The sequence below is a fragment of the Lissotriton vulgaris genome, chromosome 7, assembly GCF_964263255.1.
Source record: "Lissotriton vulgaris chromosome 7, aLisVul1.2, whole genome shotgun sequence".
Classification (NCBI taxonomy): Eukaryota; Metazoa; Chordata; class Amphibia; order Caudata; family Salamandridae; genus Lissotriton; species Lissotriton vulgaris.
This window is the reverse complement of record NC_141695.1, coordinates 1336937631-1336956360: the sequence shown is the minus strand read 5'-3', so window position 1 is coordinate 1336956360 and position 18730 is coordinate 1336937631. Positions and strand designations below refer to the sequence as shown.

The following is an 18730-nucleotide window of genomic DNA, read 5'->3' as shown; positions in this document are numbered from 1 at the left end:
CACCAAGGTGATGGCGGTGGTGGCAGCCCATCTCAGGAGGTCGGGGATACCTGTGTTCCCTTATTTGGACGACTGGCTGATCAAAGCGGAGTCGTCAGAGAAGGTGCTCCATCATCTGCAAGAGACAACTCAGTTGTTGTTCAGGTTGGGTTTTTCAATAAATGTACCCAAGTCTCACCTGGTGCCCTCCCAGCGCAACCTGTGCATAGGTGCGGTACTGGACACTACTGTTTGTCGTGCATTCCCTCCTCCTCAAAGGATTCGCGACATTCAGGAAATGATTCCTTTATTTTTCAATGGAGCTGTCGTTCCAGTTCTGAAGGTCCTCCGCCTGCTCGGTCTGATGGCTTCTTGCATTCTGTTGGTCAACCATGCACGCTGGCACATGAGGGCACTCCAGTGGTGTCTCAGCAGGCAGTGGTATCAGCACAACGGAGATCTCGGGGAGTCAGTGAGGATCTCCAGAGAAACTGCTGCGGATCTGTCTTGGTGGAGCGTGTAAGGCAACCTGTCGCAAGGAAAGCCTTTTCATCTACCTCCATTGGTGTCCACGGTGATAGCGGATGCATTAACTCTAGGGTGGGGTGCTCATCTGGGGGATCTGGAGGTCAAGGGTCTTTGGTCTCCAGAGAAAAGGTTGCTTCACATCAACCTACTAGAGTTGCGGGCGATACGTTTGGCGTTCAAGGCCTTCCTCCCTTCCCTTCGCGGTCAGTCGATCCAAGTCCTGACGGACAACACGACCGCGATGTGGTACATCAACAAGCAGGGAGGAGTGGGGTCGCAGTGTCTCTGCAGAGAGGCTCTACGTCTCTGGTCCTGGGCTCAGGACCACTAGATTTGTCTGATGGCAAATCATCTGGCCGAAGTTCTGAACGTGCGTGCAGACAGTCTCAGTCGGCAGTTCTCTGCCGACCACGAGTGGAGGCTTCACCCGGAGGTGGTTCGTCATGTCTTTCAGATGTGGGGGATTCCTCAGGTGGACCTGTTTGCCACTCGCGAGAATGCTCTCTGCCCGTCATTCTGCAGCCTCCAGTATCCAATGCAAGGAGCCTTGGGGGACGCGTTTCAGTTGAGTTGGGGAATTCAACTCCTTTACGCGTTTCCTCCCATACCCTTGATTCCTTGGGTTCTGAGGAAGATTCGCCAAGACCGAGCCCAAGTTATATTGGTCGCCCCGGACTGGCCAAGAAGGGTGTGGTATACAGATCTACTCCACCTCTCCTCTCACCCGCCGCTCCGTCTCCCTCTCAGGGCAGACCTCCTCTCTCAGATGGAGGGGCAGGGTCAACACCCCCACCTCCAGACATTGCTCCTTCATGCCTGGAGATTGAACGGGGCAACCTGATTTCCTATTCTCTCTCGCCTGACGTGGTGGATGTCATCTTGTCAGCCAGGCGAGACTCCACTAAGACTGTCTATTCATATAGATGGTCAAGATTTGTCGCTTGGTGTGGTGAGAATGATATTGACCCTTTAAGAGCCCGTTTGTCTGATGTTCTCCGGTTTGCTCTTTCTTTGGCGCAGCAAGGGCTTGCTGTTGCCATGGTTAAGGGCTATCTTTCAGCGCTGTCGGCTTTTATTTGTTTGCCTGACCAGCCCTCTCTTTTTAAGGTTTTTGAAGGGTCTTACTAAAAAGTTCCCTCCTACTCCTTTTATTGTGCCTCAGTGGGACTTGAATCTTGTCTTGACCTTTCTGATGGGTGCTCCCTTTGAGCCTCTTCATAAATGTCCTATGAGGCTTTTAACCTTTAAGGCAGTTTTCCTCGTTGCAATAACCTCGGCAAGGAGGGTGTGTGAGCTTCAAGCTCTTAGTTCCAAGCCCCCGTTCCTGACCATTCATGCTGATCGGATGGTTCTAAGGACCAGGGCTGCTTTTCTTCCTAAGGTGGTGACTCCTTTCCACCTTGGTCAATCCATTACCCTCCCTACCTTTTATCCTCCCCCGCACCCTTCCAAGGAGGAGGAGAGGTTGCACCGTCTGGACCCCAAAAGGGCGGTGTCTTTTTATTTGGACAGAACTAAAGACTGTCGCTTAGATGACCAGCTCTTCGTTGGATTTGCTGGCTGCAAGAGGGGGAGAGCGGTCCATAAGAGAACCGTGTCAAGATGGATCGTTCTGTGTATAAAGATCTGCTACTCTTTTGCCGGTAAGGAACCTCCAGAGGGTATTAGGGCTCATTCCACTAGAGCTAAGTCGTCAACCTCTGCTTTGGCTAGAGGTGTTCCTGTGGAGGACATTTGTAGGGCGGCAACTTGGTCTTCCCTCCACACTTTCGCAAAGCATTACTGTTTGGATACCGAAGTGAGGAGGGACGGTCGCTTTGCGCGCTCTGTCCTTCAGGATTTCCTGGTTTAGAAGAGTGGACACCCTCCTCCGGGAGTGGGGACTGCTGTTGGACTCTATTCACAAGGTGAGGAATCCACACGGCAGATGTATCTATCAGAAGGACAAGTTACTTACCTTCGGTAACGCTTTTTCTGGTAGATACTATATCTGCCTGTGGATTCCTCACTGACCCACCCGCCTCCCCGTTGTCCACTCTTCTTTACCAGAGTTACTGTATTGTATTGTTTATATATTTTGTATTGTTAAGGAGTTGTTTTATTTGCTTTCTTGCATTTGCTTCACACTATGTGTGTTTCTCCTTGGCAATTGTGTATTGTGTATACTATGTATATTGCTACTGTCATTGGTCCGTCCGTGTGCCTCGATGGCACGGAAAAAAGGGCGGAACTGATGTCATCACGCCGGCGTGGGCCTATTATAGGCGTCGGTGACGTCAGCGGAGTCGCGAGCGGAGCCGTGTCTCTGTGACGTCCTATCCACGTCGGCGCGAGGCTACGAAAAGAATTTCCGAATTTTGCTGACGCAAGGGGGATATTCACAAAGTGAGGAATCCACAGGCAGATATAGTATCTACCAGAAAAAGCGTTACCGAAGGTAAGTAACTTGTTCGTTTGCATTTAAAATCTTGCAAAAAAAAACTCTGTGACAGTTCCTCTACTCACTTATTAAAGGTTGTGGCATCAAAATTTTTACCTGCAGATACATACGGCTCTGAACTATTAAATGCAAAGGATGCAACATCCTTGAATATCGCCCAAACAAGTCTCTTCAAAAAACTGTTCAACATCCCGCGCCATATCTCCCAAGACCGGTTAAGACTTGAATTCGGGCTAAAGAAACAGATCATGGCAAGACAGGGAGCACTGGTCAAATATTATTGGAGAATGCGAGCAGCAGAGGACAACTCCCTGGTACATTGCTGTTGGCTGGAAGTCGAAAAGCAATCAAAACTGACCAACTCGATTCATTCGTTCCTAAAAAAATCAATTGAGGCTTTAAAGTTAGAGGAAGTATGGCAAACAACACCGTCCTACTCGGAGTTTAAACAATTGGTCAACAAAACAGTTAACCAAATGTCCCAAGACCAGGATAAAGCCACGTTATCCAAGAAAACAAATGCATGGACGGTGCTCCCGACATATAAAAAGCTAAAGCCCCAACCATACCTTCTGGAACACTTCGCAAACCGAATGAAACAGCAATTAATTCTACTGAGACTGGAAGTGTATCCTACCAAAGATTTAACTCCTAAATGGAAACGCACCTGGCTCTCAATGGATTGTCGCCTTTGCGGACACGGTGATGAAACAGTGCTCCACCTACTCTGTATTTGCCCGGCACTATTATCCGAACGGAAAAAACTCCTGCGGCCGTTGCTGACAAAAGAGCAGATAAGGACATGTAGATCCACAGTAATAAAATGTTTAGGAGGGTCAACAGTGCAATTGGCATGTAAATCACTAACGTTTTTAAGACTCGCTGCAAAAGCACTAGAAAGGAAAGATATAGAACTTGATTCAGAACATGCTTAAACATTCACTTCAAAGCAAACACAAGTAAAAGAATCAGACTCCTCAAGCCAGATCAACTCTATAATACTAAAAGGCATCAACCGTACTATCTTCCTTTACTTATCCATGTTTTAATAATCAAATGTTTTAAATTGAATTTTATCAACTAACTAGTGTTTATACATGAACTTTAAATCGCAAGTGTTTACGTGTTTTTAGCGGTTAATCCGCTCTTTGTATGATTTAAACCAAATCAAATAAAGTATTACTTACTCAGTCAGGATTATAATGTTGGTTTCCACCAGCCTTCCCATGTCGGCCTTTCCGACATGGAAAGGCTATCGTAGAGCGAATTTGGGTGTCCCTATCAGGGCCCCCTTCTCCCCTGGCCCTACGATTGAGGCCCCTGTTCACATTCCTGCAACTGCAGCATGCAGGGATGAGAAAAACTTCCATTTTACAATGGGAACTTGTGCTATATTGATGTTTTACTCCAGTTGTGATAGCACATCCCTGGAAATAGTTTTCAATTTCCTCTGTTCTTGTCACATTGTACATACAAATAAAAACCTTTTTCGCCAGAACACAAAGCTTAAACTGTTAAAATGTTTGTACTGTTTGTTTACTCGAAAACAAACTCTGTGGTATAATATTGTCCAATCTACTACAAGTGGAATGCATGGTCCCAGAGAGCGCGCCACTTATTACTTTACATGTAGTTTCTGAGGGTGAGATTAGAAAAATTAAATTCAAAACTTAAAATATATCCATTCATTGCTTGTTTCTAAATTGATCAAGAATATTTTATAATAGTGATAGATAAAGTTGTTAATCCTTTGACCGAATTTGGGAAGTTAATAATTTTGCTTTTTATGAAGCAGGAGAAGTTCGCAATGTTTCCCAACAATACTTGTGATAGGTTTTTACTAAAAACATGTTGCTGCTTTTAATGCTCCTTCAGATCTTGATTGGTGGGTTTTATTTTTTATGATAATAATTGAAAATTCTCTTGGAAACTCTCACTAATTTTGGTGAACAATAAGGCTGCAAAATGTTACTATATTGAAAGCTCTACTGCAAGACATATTAATGCTTTGTTTTCCTCAGCAAATTTCATGATGTTTATAATAGTTTTCCCAAAACTTTTTGAAGTTTACTGAAAATAGGGCTTGCAACAATGCCCACCCTTACTGTGTAGTTCATATTTTTTAGGTAATTTGTAATGATTAATAGTACTATTTTTAATGAAGTAACGGTTTTGTTTGCAAGTTTCCAAGCACCAGACAAGTATACAAATAAAAGTTCTCGATTCCGGATATACTTGCGTACTGACAAATATAAATGTTTAACCATTCCTTCTTGCTTGCTTCCATAAAAGACACGTTTGTCATGCCATACTCTTTTTTTCTTTTAGAAGATGACAAAATATGCTCTTTTCCTCTGCCAAATGTGTGCAGACTGGCAAAACTTCAAAACTTGAATTCAATCTGTTCCATTCTTCCTGGAGCATGCATCCAGGAACCCATCTTCTGTGCTCACTCTCACCAAAGAATCAGACATCATACGGTATTTTCAGTCCTTGAACATAATAACAGACCATTATTTATTTTAACCCATCAAACTTACTTACTCACTCTACCATCAATCCGAGAACATGACAATTGACTATATCAATAGACCTACAGCTTAGGGCCCTATTATGATGTCGGTCAGAAAGCATCTGACCTGCAGTTGGAGGCTTTCCGATCGACATCCTAGGTTTCCCTTTCAACCACCATATTACAGTGACGGAGGTCAGAAGTGAAGTGGGCTGGTCATTCCGGCTGGCTTCCGATGGGCTCAAGCAACCCGTCAGCCTGTCAAAACCGGCACGTAATTCCTTAAAGATGGCATTTCCACCACTGGGATTACGATGTTGTTTTCTTACAGGCTTTCCATGTCGGGCTTTCAGACATGGAAAGCCTGTCAGAGAGCGACTTTGGGGGGCCCCTAGCAGGGCACCCTTCACCCTGTGGCCTCTGGTTAGAGGCCGAGGGGGCTCCTATAGTGGCCCCCTGTTAACCTGTGCACCGTGTGGCAGGCACCATGAGGTGCCTTCCACACAGTCTAGAGATTTACAGAAACTCCCATTTCTCTATAGAGAAATGGGAGTATTATATATTGGTGTCGCATTGTAATAGCGGTGTCAAGACCGCCGAATTTCCGCCCGACAACGCAATCAGGCCCTAATGTCAAGCATCTTTCAAGTATGTGTATACATTTCTAGGTATTTTCTTTGTTGCAATCTGCCAATCTAATTTAGTCACATGTACAGTGTTATTACTGCTAGAGATCTGTTACCTATGCGTAGGTCCAGTCACTTCAGTGCACACTGTGACACAACCATACATTCCTTCTTAATATTCAACATTTGTGGAAACACCTCAGTCCTACCCTTTTTAAATGAGTACTTAGGGCACCAAACAGTATGAAGTAACGTTTGCTAGAAAGAAGCAATAACATGAATCTCTAATCGTATGACTTCAAAGGCCACAATGTACCATATTCAAGTATTTATGCATAACTTTACTTACACCGCTAAATATGATACCTAGAGAGTCGTTCTTAATGATGTGACATTCACATGTAACAAGTATTGCACAGGACGCCCACAATCATGCAACTCCCAAAAACCAATGAAGTATACCAAAATACTTTGTATCTTTTATTTCTAGAGACCCTTCCATATCCCAGGACTCTGCAGGAGGTGGAGCTGAAGCTGATAGGTTGGAAGGCATGTAGCTGCATGTATGGTTCCCAAGATCGGCCAGATCTTATCCAGCCAGGGATGGTCTGTGGTACTGTGAAGAAAGCCACACTAAGTACATGTCTGGTATGCAACCATTGCTTAATATACCCTTCAATATACCAATACCATAATTGAAATTCTAAAGTCACCAAATATTTCTATAGCCAATCACAAATGAGTTCTAAATGCTATTTGATATCATTTCAGAAAAAAGATGTGTTCTGGTATTTTCAGCTGAAATTGTGACAGTCTGTTGCCTACCATCACAATGCACACGCAATGCTGCTCAGAGGGACATTTCATATACATTCCTTATAAGGTTTTTGTAGTTTAAAATTGGTATACATAACACAATTCCCACTGATCATTCGAATATTAATTGAAGCTGCAAAGAGGTATGTACGCATTCAAAATGCACCATAAGCTCCCATGTATTAGGATTCATGAAATCCTGACTGGTCAGTCAAAATTCCTACAAGTTATTTTGAATTTTGCTTGTGAGTTTGAATGACACAGATTCTGTACTCTAGGAATCCTGAAGGGTTCCAATTTTTCACAACCCTTGCGGTTTCCACAACTACTTTCTAACATACTGGTATGTTCCCTGTACCAGCATCTCGAAGGAACCTCTTAAATTTACTGGTTGCTGGGGACACAAAGATTGACGTTGTTGACCTATATGTATATAAACTGGATTATTTGCAGGCAAACAAGTCCCCTGAAAGATGATTTAGACAGGGGTAGACTTTGCTGCATATCAAACCCTCTGACTGCAAAGGAGGTGGTCGATTAAGAATATGTTTACATAAGCCACCTTCAAACACATTCCCAGGGCCATACTACTGTACCACCAGGACAACACTATTAACTGGACAGGAGTGGATGGGATGAACACCATTCTAGAACAAACTTTTTGGGGTAAAGGTACACAGGCACTGAAGAAGTTAGTCTACTTCCACATCCTCATCTCAAGGTTTTATATCCTGAGCACACAGGTAATGTGGTGCACATACCATAAACTGCTTGGGGTTAAAGAAGTACAAGAAGTGCTTTCAGTGATGATTTGGTCGCATCATACTTGACAGCAAGCCAACATCCCATTACTTGACATTCTTTAGGTTGAACCAGTAATCTATTTCTTCTTCACTTGTTTTGGTGCTGTTGAAATGCTTAACACTAGTTCCTGTCTGTAAGCCTGACTGCTCAGAGCCACAGCTACATATGGTTGAGCTTTAGGTCTAACAACCACACCATATAATACACCCCATTTCCTCACACCACGTCGGTCAGATCACCTTGCCAGTGTTCTATGCTCTGACTCACCCCTCTAAGGAGGCGGAGAGACTCCATTGCTTGGTCCCCAAAAGAGCAATGAGGTTTTACATAGTTTGTATCAAAGAACATCGGGTGGATGATCACCTCTTTATGGGGATCTCTGGAGCAAAAAAAGGCAAGGCTGTGCAGAAGAGAACAATCTTTTGCTGCATTGTGCTCTGCATTAAGATTTGCTATACATTGGCTAAAAACCAGCCTCTTGAAAAAATACTTGCTCATTCAACTGGGGTCAAAGCTGGTACTACTGCAATGGCAAATGGAGTTCCTGACCTTCGCATTTGCCAGGCAGCTATGTGGGTGCTCCTCTATACTTTAACGAAGTACTATTGTCTGGACAGTCAGGTTCTCTGAGAGGGGCATTTTGCCCGCTCGGTCCTGCTGGACTTTCTGGTTTGAGTCAACCCACCTCGAAATAGGTACTGCTTTTGTATCCATTGAAAAAGTGAGGAATCAGTGGCTGGAGATTTTTATCCAAATAACAAATTACTTACCTTTGGTAACGCTTTTTCTGATAGAGATTCTATCTAGTCATACATCTGAAAGAAACAGGTTAGGTGAGGTTTGGATGGAGCGCACAGCGATTGAAACCCGTTCCATGCCCGTAAATCAGTAGTTACCAGTGAGATATTCCTGGCACCCCTGAGGCTGAATTTCTTCCTATTTCAGCTGCCCGATCCCCCACAACACACTCCCCTTCCTGATGAAGACCCCAGAGTAAAGTGCCAATCAACCTACACTGACCAAGGGGTCGAAACGTCAACTTTCCATCTTTTATGATACCTACACACAATTAACAGACCATATTTACGGTGTTTCCATTGGATGGGATAGGATTACATAATTGTTAGAAATGTTTGGGGCCATATTCAATCGCCCATGTGAAGTCAACAACAAATGTTTGTCTGTGACCACTTTTGCCTTTTGAAACTGATCCACACAACCCAAATCCTCACAATCACTTACCTCTTCCCCTCCCTCTTCTTTTTCGCCTCACTTTGGGCACAACCTTAATTTATTAAGAGCATATATACATGAAGTATATACAAGTGAGGATGTGAATAAACAACATCACTCACTCCAGTTGTGTTATGAGTTATATGTACACGATTGTTGAATAATTGCTGTTTTTCAAAACTTTGTTGGCTGGGACCTTTCTCTTTGCCACAATGTCCGGAGGAGGCCCGGACTAAACTCGCCCAAGCCCTTGCGGAGAGTAGAGATGGGGCACGGTATTCCATCCGATGTGGGCTGGATACAACGGACTCGCTAGCCAGAGCGATGGCAACGACGGTGGCGATTCGTCCCCACGCCTGGCTGAGGTCCGCCAACTTTTCGGCTGATGTCCAAAACACCCTTATGGATATGCCGTTTGATGGCCGTCGCCTCTTTGGCGACAAGGCAGACAGGGCGCTTGAGCGCTTTAAGGACTCCAGGGCTACGGCCAAGTCCTTGGGCCTGTCGGCCCCGCGCCGGCAACCTGCTGCCTTTCGCTCCTTTCGTGGCCAAGGAAGAGGTGCCCCCACATGTCCTGCCAGCCACGGGCCGCAGACTAACATCCAACGCGATGGCGGACGTGGTAACTGCCATGGCGGTGCCCGGGGACAACGGCGAGGCCAGTCCACATCCACCACCGCAGCATCCACTTCAAAGCCCTCCTAGTCCGAGCTTTCAGGCCCACATGACACCAGTGGGTGGCAGGGTTCGCCATCACCTCCTTCACTCCTGCACCATCACTTTGAACAGGTGGGTGCTGCAAATTGTCCGAAGAGGCTACTCCCTCCCCTTCGAGGCAACCCCTCCAGCCATGCCACTGCAGTACCACCGCGTGTCGGAGGACCACTTGAATCTTCTGCGAGAGGAAGTTACAACCCTCTTGGCCAAGGGGGCCATCGAGAGCGTTCCTGGGCCAGAAGTAGTGTGTGGTTGTTATTCCCACTACTTTCTGGTTCCCAAGAAGGGCAAAGGGGGCCTACACCATGTCTTGGACCTGCGGAATGTCAACGGATTCCTCCGGAAGGAGAAGTTCAAGATGCTGACACTGGCTCAGGTCTTAGCTGCCCTGGACCCAGGAGACTGGATGGTAGCGTTGGACTTGCAGGACGCTTATTTTGACATCCCCGTCCTGCCGGCCCATCGGCGCTACCTGCGGTTCATGGTAGGCCACGAGCACTTTCAGTTTACCGTGCTCCCCTTCAGCCTTACCACGAAAGTGATGGCGGTGGTTGCAGCTCATCTGCGCAGATTAGGGGTTTCAGTCTTCCCCTACCTCGACGACTGGTTGTTGAAGGCGGGCTCGCCCCAAACAGTCGTCAGCAACCTCCAGACTACGGCTGACCTCTTGCACCTGCTTGGGTTCTCCATCAATGTACCGAAGTCGCACCTGTGTCCCTCTCATAAGCTCCTCTTCTTTGGAGTGGTTTATCCTCCCGAACAGCGGGTTTGGGATATTCAGTCTCTGATTCCGATCTTTCAGCTGTTATCCCGAGTCTTGGTCAGGTTGATGCTGCGGCTTCTGGGGCTGATGGCCTCCTGCATCCTTCTGGTGCATCACGCCAGATGACAGACGTGAGCTCTGCAGTGGGACCTGAAGTTTCAGTGGGCCCAGCATCAGGGCAACTTGTCCGACCATGTCTTGATCTCGGAGGGCACTTCAAGAAAGTTGCAGTGGTGGCTCATGGACCGCAATTGGGTCAGCGGCAGATCCCTCTCCCTACCTCAACTGGAGCACGTAGTTGTGACGGCCGCGTCCCTCCAGGGCTGGGGGGGCCACATGGGAAAGGTGGAGATCAGAGGCCTCTGGTCTCCGGCGGAGTCCCGGCTCCACATCAACCTTCTGGAGCTGCGGGCGATCTGGCTTGCTCTGAAAGCATTCCTCCCCTCTGTCCAGGGGAGTGTAGTGCAGGTGTTCACGGACAACACCACCGCCATGTGGTACTGCAACAAACAGGGCGGGGTGGGGTCGTGGACCCTATGCTAGGAGGCTCTGCACCTCTGGCAGTGGCTGGAACATCAGGGCGTGACCCTGGTGGTTCTACACCTGGCAGGTTCCCTGAATGCCAGGTCGGACGAACTCAGCCGGTGGTGCATGATGGATCACGAATGGCGTCTGAACTCGGACGTGGCGCAAGGCCTCTTTCTGCAGTGGGGAGAGCCTTGGTTAGATCTATTCACCACCGAAGAGAACGCGCAATGTCATCAGTTCTGCGCGTTGGAATTTCCAAGGCGGCACTCGCTCTGGGACGCTTTTCATCGCAAGTGGAGTTGCGATCTGTTGTACTCCTTTCAGCCTATACCATTTCTGCCAAGAGTGCTGAAGAAAATCAAGCGCGACCGGGCCCAAGTCATCCTTGTGGCTCCGGACTGGGCGCGAAGGTACTGGTATCCTGAGCTACTCAGTATGTCAGTCGATCCCCTGATTCGTCTGCCTCTTCAGGAGGACCTTCTGTCTCAGCAGCAGGGGACGGTCCTCCACCCAAACCTGTCCAGTCTCCACTTACATGCGTGGAGATAGAGTGGTGGCAGTTGAGGCCATTTGACATGCCTCCTGAAGTCTGTAATGTGATTCTGGCAGCCAGGCGTCCCTCCACAAAATCGGTATATGCCTGCAGGTGGAACAAATTTGTGGCATGGTGCACAGCAAAGGCTGTGGATCCCCTTTCTGCCTCTCTTTCAGAGGTTCTCCTCTTTCTTCTTTCTCTTGCCCAGCAGGGCTCTGGTCTGGGCACTCTAAAGGGCTACCTTTCTGCCATTTCCGCCTTCTTAAGGCTCCGTCGTCAGCCCTCTTTGTTCAAGTCCCCAGTTGTAAATATGTTTTTGAAGGGCATTACTCATTTGTTTCCTCCTGTTCCTTTCGATATGCCTCAGTGGGACTTGAACCTTGTTCTGACCTATCTGATGTGCGCTCCTTTCGAGCCACTTCATAACTGTCCTCTTCGTTTCCTTACTCTGAAGACTGCATTCCTGGTTGCCATCACCTCTGCCAGGAGAGTGAGTGAGCTCCAGGCTCTTTCCTCTAAACCTCCTTTCCTTTCTGTCCATCCGGACAAAGTTGTGTTGCGGACGCGACCCTCTTTCCTGCCCAATGTAGTCACAGCCTTCCAAATTGGGCAGTCCATCACCTTGCTCACCTTCTTTCCGCCTCCGCATCCCTCGAAAGAGGAAGAGAGGCTCCACCGTCTGGACCCAAAACGTGCGCTCTCATTCTATCTGGATCGCACACGCCAGTTCCGGGTTGACGACCAACTTTTTGTTGGGTACGTGGGCGCTAAGAACGGTCGGGCGGTGCACAAACGAACAATCTCTCATTGGGTCATCTTGTGCATCAAAGCGTGCTATTCTCTGGCTAAAAAGGAGCCTCCTGTTGGGCTGAGGGCCCATTCCACTCGGGCCACGGCGGCTACTACTGCCCTGGGTTGGGGAGTCCGCTTGCAGGACATCTGTCAGGCAGCTACGTGGGCCTCCCTGCACACGTTCGCAAGACACTACTGCCTGGACAGCCAAGTCCCGAGAGATGGCTTCTTTGGCCGTTCCGTTCTCCAGGACTTTCTGGTGTGATCATTGGTTCGCAGACCCACCACCGGGGTTGGTATTGCTGGGGTATCTATTCTAAGGTAAGGAGTCTAATACTAACCTGTTTCTTTCAGATGCACAAGTTACTTACCTTCGGTAACGATATATCTGTAAGAAACAGTAGGTAGTATTAGATTCATTCCCGCCCCACCCATCCTCCCCCTTCTGGGATCCGATATCTAGGGTTAAGGTCATCCCCTTTCAGGGCCCTAGTTTCATGGCACCAGTGCTGGTTTTTATCAAGGCTCTGCGTTTCTGGCACGGAAAAGCTATGTATAAGAACTGACGTCAGCGCGCGAGGGCGGCGTCTAAGTACTCCGGCGACGTCATCCCGGCGCCAACTACGCCGACGACGGACGCGGAGCCGCAGACGATGCCTACCGACGCGCAAGGGTACTGCTACGCAAGTTTCCGGATCCAGTCTGACGCCTGGGGATTTTCTAAGGTAAGGAATCTAATACTAACTACTGTTTCTTACAGATATATCGTTACCGAAGGTAAGTAACTTGTGAATTTTGCAATAATCCTCCCTACTCTGTGGTTGGACTCTATCTATTAATAGATCCTAAGCCTAGGAAACTGCACACTGGTTACACGATTTGCTATTGGGGCTTTGTGTATACATGTGCAGGCACTCCTGAAAGCACTCGATTTCAGAATGCAGGAGTTGCACCTACATAGGTGCTGCACGTCATTTCTGAAGTGGACTAGCTTCAGTGCAGAGCTGCATAGCATCACCTACTGGCACAGAGAGGTACTTCTGAAAAGTTTCAAGATCCAGTCTGAATATTTAAAAGGTGATGAAGCTGCGGCTATATTGAGTCTCTACCAGAGAGAGTGTTACCAATGGTAAGTAACTTGTTGTTATCTTTTATAAAGTTTTGGATCAACAATCATATTTCAGTTTGGATAAGTTAATATTATGGCCTGGGATGTATGGTTTGGAGTTTCTGACTGTTACGAAAAATTGGCAAATGATCCAAGAGGGCTGACACATAAATTTCAGCCAATACTATCCAAGCCAGAACATGTAATGCTCCTTTTTTTTTTAAATTACATTTTATTTTTAATGCAAGCCAGTCAGAATACATATATATTTCAATCAAATTCAAATTAACAGAGAGCTATATATACAAATCAGAATACATTTTAGGACAACCGAATGCATAAGAAAAAGGATAGCATAGCATAGTAGTTCAACATAAAATATCAATATCAAAAGAACTCAGGATAGAAAGACAGTTTTTACAATTAATGAAAATTAATTGAATAAACCAACTCAGACAAAAAGATTACCCCAATTCTCCCTGAATCCACTGCTGGACTGGCGCCCAGATTTTCATTCCTAAGGCTCTTTTTTTCGTCCCCTTTGTTCTATAGATGGCATTTTCTACATTATACATAGCTAGTAAGCGAGCCCTCCAGGTAGAAAAGGATGGGGATTCAGGACTAATCCATTCTTGAGTGATACAGCCCCGCAAAGTTGCCAAAGGATAAATATAACATTTCTCTTTTCCACTGCCAATATATCAGGAGACACCCCTATTAATACTAACTCCGCTGTTAATTTTAATGAAAAACCAAGTAATACAGCAAGAAAAGATTGAATTGCAGAAAGTAATGAAATTTGTTGTGGACAGAGGAAAAACATATGAACTGTATCAGCAGCTACCATCCCACATCTACTACATGATGTACCAAGTGTTGAGCCCCATTTCAAAATTTTTGCTGGGGTATAATATAGATCGAAAAGGACCATATAATGTTGTGTACGGGTTCTGCCTGACAGCAAAATTGAATTAGCCAAGGAGATAGAGTCCTCTATCATAATATTGTCAGATCCCAGCTTCGCGGCCCATCTTTCTTGAACACTCAATATATCATCTGGGCATTATGAAATCATTAAATTGTAAAAAAAAAAAAATCATTTTTTTTGCTGTAAAAGCTCTCAATCAGAGGAATCTTCTGTAATCCAGAACGTTCAAGAGGGGTTAGAGTGTTGAAAAAACTGTGTAACTGTAAATACTTTAAATAATCAATATTTGTAAGATTAAACCTAACTTGAAGTTCTGGGAAAGATATAATATGATTATTCTGCCATATGTCACCAAGGAAGTTAATTCCACAATTCTGCCATCTCGTCATAGTATGGTCTCTAAAGACGGAGGGGAAAATATGTGATGATGTCAAAGGAGTATATCTCAGAATTTTTAGGATCCCTACATGGCGCCTAATTAACTGCCAAACACGAAACGCTGCTTGCAGGGTCTTAAATTTAGTTTTTTTTGTAGTAGCTGGGTTCAATGTTTTTTAGCAGACATCCGCGAGACTCAACCCCTAGACCAAACTCGTATATGGATGGAGCATGAGATTGTAACATTTGTGCCTTGGCTTCAATTATCAAGGGAGTAGTAAACTGTAATGCGGTGCAAAGTAATAGAACAAAAAATGTGGAATACCCCACCCTCCCCTTCCCTTAGGAAGAATCATCTTCTTGTAGGCTCTGCGCTGGTGCTTATAGCCCCATAAGAACCTCGAGGCCATTCTCTCCAGTTGTTAAAAAAAATTAAGAGGGAATTCAAGCGGCACAGTTCTAAATAAATATAAGAATTTCGGCAATATTACCATTTTTAACACGTTATTCCTGCCATATAAAGACAGATGCAAGTGATCAATACGCTCCATGGTGGAGTTAGCCTTTTTAAGAACTGGACTGAAATTAAGTTCTGGGATAGCCGACACTGGGGTTGTGATCTTAATACCCAGATATGTCGCCACAGACACGGTGTTAATATGTGCCGGGGGATTCTGGCCCACGAATAATGTTTGGGTTTTAAATAAATTCAGTTTGTACCCCGAAAAAGCGCCAAACTGGGTTGCAAGCTCTTCAATCTTTGGCATTGCCCTTGCAATGTCTGTGGTGATCACCACCACATCATCTGCATAGGCAAGAGCTCTATAGCTGGTACCAGCGACCTCCACTGGGGGTATATCCGCCGCTTGATTCAGTTCGATGAGAAAGAGGTCGATATAGATGGCAAACAGGAGCGGAGAAGACGGGCATCCCTGTCTTGTACCACGATGGATAGGAAACAAGCCAGATTTGTTAGCCCCAATTTTGATACAGGACATAGGTGATACATACAGAGCTTTCAAAGCCACTATCATACGTGGGCCGAACCCTTTCAGAATGAGCAGATCCCAGAGATAGGGCCAGGCCACCCTGTCGAATGCCTTCTCTGCATCCAACAGGGTGATTCCTATGGAAGTATTAGTACCTTGTGCCCAGTCCATTAGGGCAATAACCCTACGGACATGGTCCGTGGTGTCCCGCTCGGGAATAAACCCATGTTTCCAACGTGACACTATAGAAGGAATTATCAATTAGAAGACTTTGCTGTCGGCATTAATTAACGAGATCGGCCTATAAGAGGCCGGGTTGAGGGGAGATTTATCTTTTTTAAGAAATGCCATTATTGTCGATTGTCTCCAAGAAGTTGGAGCGACCCCCTTCTGTGCTTCCAGAATAGTAGCCAACAGGTCTTGTTTTAATATGTGCTTGAATAGTCTGAAAAACTCCAGAGGGATACCTTCTGGTCCCATGGCTTTGCCAACAGCGAGAGAGAGCAAGACGGTCTCGATTTCATCCCATGTGATATCAGCGTCCAAAGTCTGTGCCTGAGCGGTGGTTAATTTCAGGGTGCTATCTAAGGTGGTAAAATTCAAAATAGATTCGCTAGAGTATGTTAGGTTATCCTGCTCATAAAGCTTAGAGTAGAACTGCCGGAAGACCTCAAGAATTTCCTCAGGATTTTTATGGATCTGACCTGATTCACCATGAATTGCGTTCAGAGAATTGAGGACCACTTTTTGTTTTATCTTTTTCACCAAAATCCTACCTGAGTTTTCCCCCATTTCATAAATCTGTGATTTAAATATTGCCGCCTGTTCCGCCAGTTAGGTTGCAAATATCTCATATAGCCTTGCTTTGTGTATAGCAAGAGACGTTTTAATATGCTCTGCATCTTGTGATAAACTAATAGCAGTAACTAACTTTTCCTCCCATTCCTTTATCACTTGATAATATACATTAAGTTTATTCTGAATATTTTTTTGCTTCTTGATCGAGTATGCTAATGTCTCTCCCCGCACCCTGACTTTAAAAGCGTCCCAGACATTTTGAATAGAAGCACTTCCTCTGTTAAACTCAATAAAATCCCTGATCCACTTAGCTAGATATGATTGATCTGCCAACAATTTCCGCTCGAAGGACCAAGGTCTCACCGCTGCTATACCAATAACCTCTGTTTTCACCTCTATTAGCACCGGATTGTGGTCTGAGATTTTTCGAGGGTATGTCTCAAATAAAGTATTATGAATAAGGCCAGCAGAAACAAAAAAATAGTCCAGCCGGACAAACTTCTGATGTGGGGCGGAAAAGAATGTAAAACCCGGTGACAAAGGATTTTTCTCAATCCCCATATCACACAAACCAATTTCCACTATTAGACCTCTTAATGCCTTAAATGTCTTTTTTTAGGCCTATTCCAGCCCACCTTCCAGATGAATATTTAGGTCACCGCAAATAATTAAAGGGGATGGCCAATCAGCTAATTCTAGACTTAAACAATTCTGAATATCCGGATCATCCGAATTTGGGGCGTAGATTGAACAGATGGTCCAAACTTTACTATCAATACTGATCTCAAGAATCATCCATCTACCATACTGATCTACTTTAGTACGTTTGAGACACCCCCATCCTCTTCTCATGAGAATGGCCACCCCATTTGTAGTGGTCCCTTGGTGAGTACAACCTAGTAATTGCAGACAGAGATCGTTAAATAGCTGCCTATCATTCCATGTGAGGTGCGTTTCCTGGAGACACAATAAGTCTATCCGCATATTCTGTATAATTTGTGCACAGGTCCCCCTCTTTTTCTTATTATTGAGACCACAAATATTCCAGGAACAGATCCTCAATTTACCCATCTTGATGGTTTATTCAACAAAAATAGCATTAATCCCTCTGGTGACTCTATATTCATTAGTGATTCCCCTTTAGAAAAAAAAATGTTTTATGATTCAGTTTCAGCTTGAAAATCGTCTTCAAGTTTACATTTCTGACCTTGCTTGCCCTCCCTCACCCGTCCCCTGCCACCTAGTGCCCCCCTTTACCCTCTCTCCCCCCCTCCCTGACCCCAACCCAAAAAGGGCAAAGGGACTGAATAGTTCCTGACATTGATGAAGTGAGAAGCATCTTGTGCCACGCGGGTCGCTTCCTCTTGCCTTAAGATTTTTACACTCACACAATGTATCATGATCAGAAAAACAAAAAGTATTAAATATACGTCTGATTAATTTTCCCTAATGAAAACAAACACATAGAAACATCAAAAAGGAACAGAGCGTCAACCCCAACCAGAGATAGGATAAATAAGAATCATAATGAGGCTAGTAACTCTTTAGCAGCCCCTTCAGATGTTAGAAAATATGATCTCTCTTTATAAATCACTGTCAATTTTGCGGGGTTAAGGAGAAAGGCCTGAGCCCCCTTGGCCTGAAAAGATGAAATTAGCTGGCGAAATTGCCAGCGCTGTTGAACGGTAACATGACAGTAATCAGGGCGAACAAATATTTCCAGGCCTTTCCCCCTCCGTTTTCGATCCGGTCTGGCAAGATCATAGAGAGCCTCTCTAGCCAGAAAGTTGTTTAAAGAGATCAGTATGGCTCTCGGTTTGGGATTTGTATCAAGCCTAGTGTTTTTCTGAAAGGGAAATCTATGGGCCCGTTGGAAGTTCCACATCGCTCTGGAAAGGCCTCCGAGAAAAGCTTGCTGACATACTGCCTGACATTCCCTCCCTCACTCCCCTCGGGAATGCCCAGGATTCGTAGGTTATTACGCCAGGATCTATTTTCCAAGTCTACAAGCTTCCAGTTGATCTCATCCCTTAGACCTTCCAAGGAGGACAGTTGTGAGTTTTGCTGGATCATCGTATCTTCGATCGCCGAGATCCTGCCTTTAGCCTCTACAGCTCTAGCAGACATTTCATTGCAAGATTTAGCCACACGTCTTAAGTTGTTTTCCTCCCGATGGTGAAGCATAACCTGATATAACGTGCCCAATGTAACTTCAGGAATCTGAGGGCTCTCTGTAGTGTCTGTAATGCCTTAAGG

The 18730-nt window shown here is 45.5% G+C and overlaps 1 protein-coding gene across 1 annotated transcript in view; it reads left to right on the top strand.

Moving 5' to 3' along the window:
• LOC147703646 (polyserase-2-like) overlaps positions 1-18730 on the top strand; it is a 1078318-nt gene that overhangs the window by 556725 nt on the left and 502863 nt on the right. Inside the window, exon 6 of the mRNA XM_086929536.1 lies at positions 6576-6733. Within this exon, the coding sequence (XP_086785662.1) occupies positions 6576-6733 (158 nt within the window). The remainder of the gene's footprint in view (positions 1-6575; positions 6734-18730) is intronic.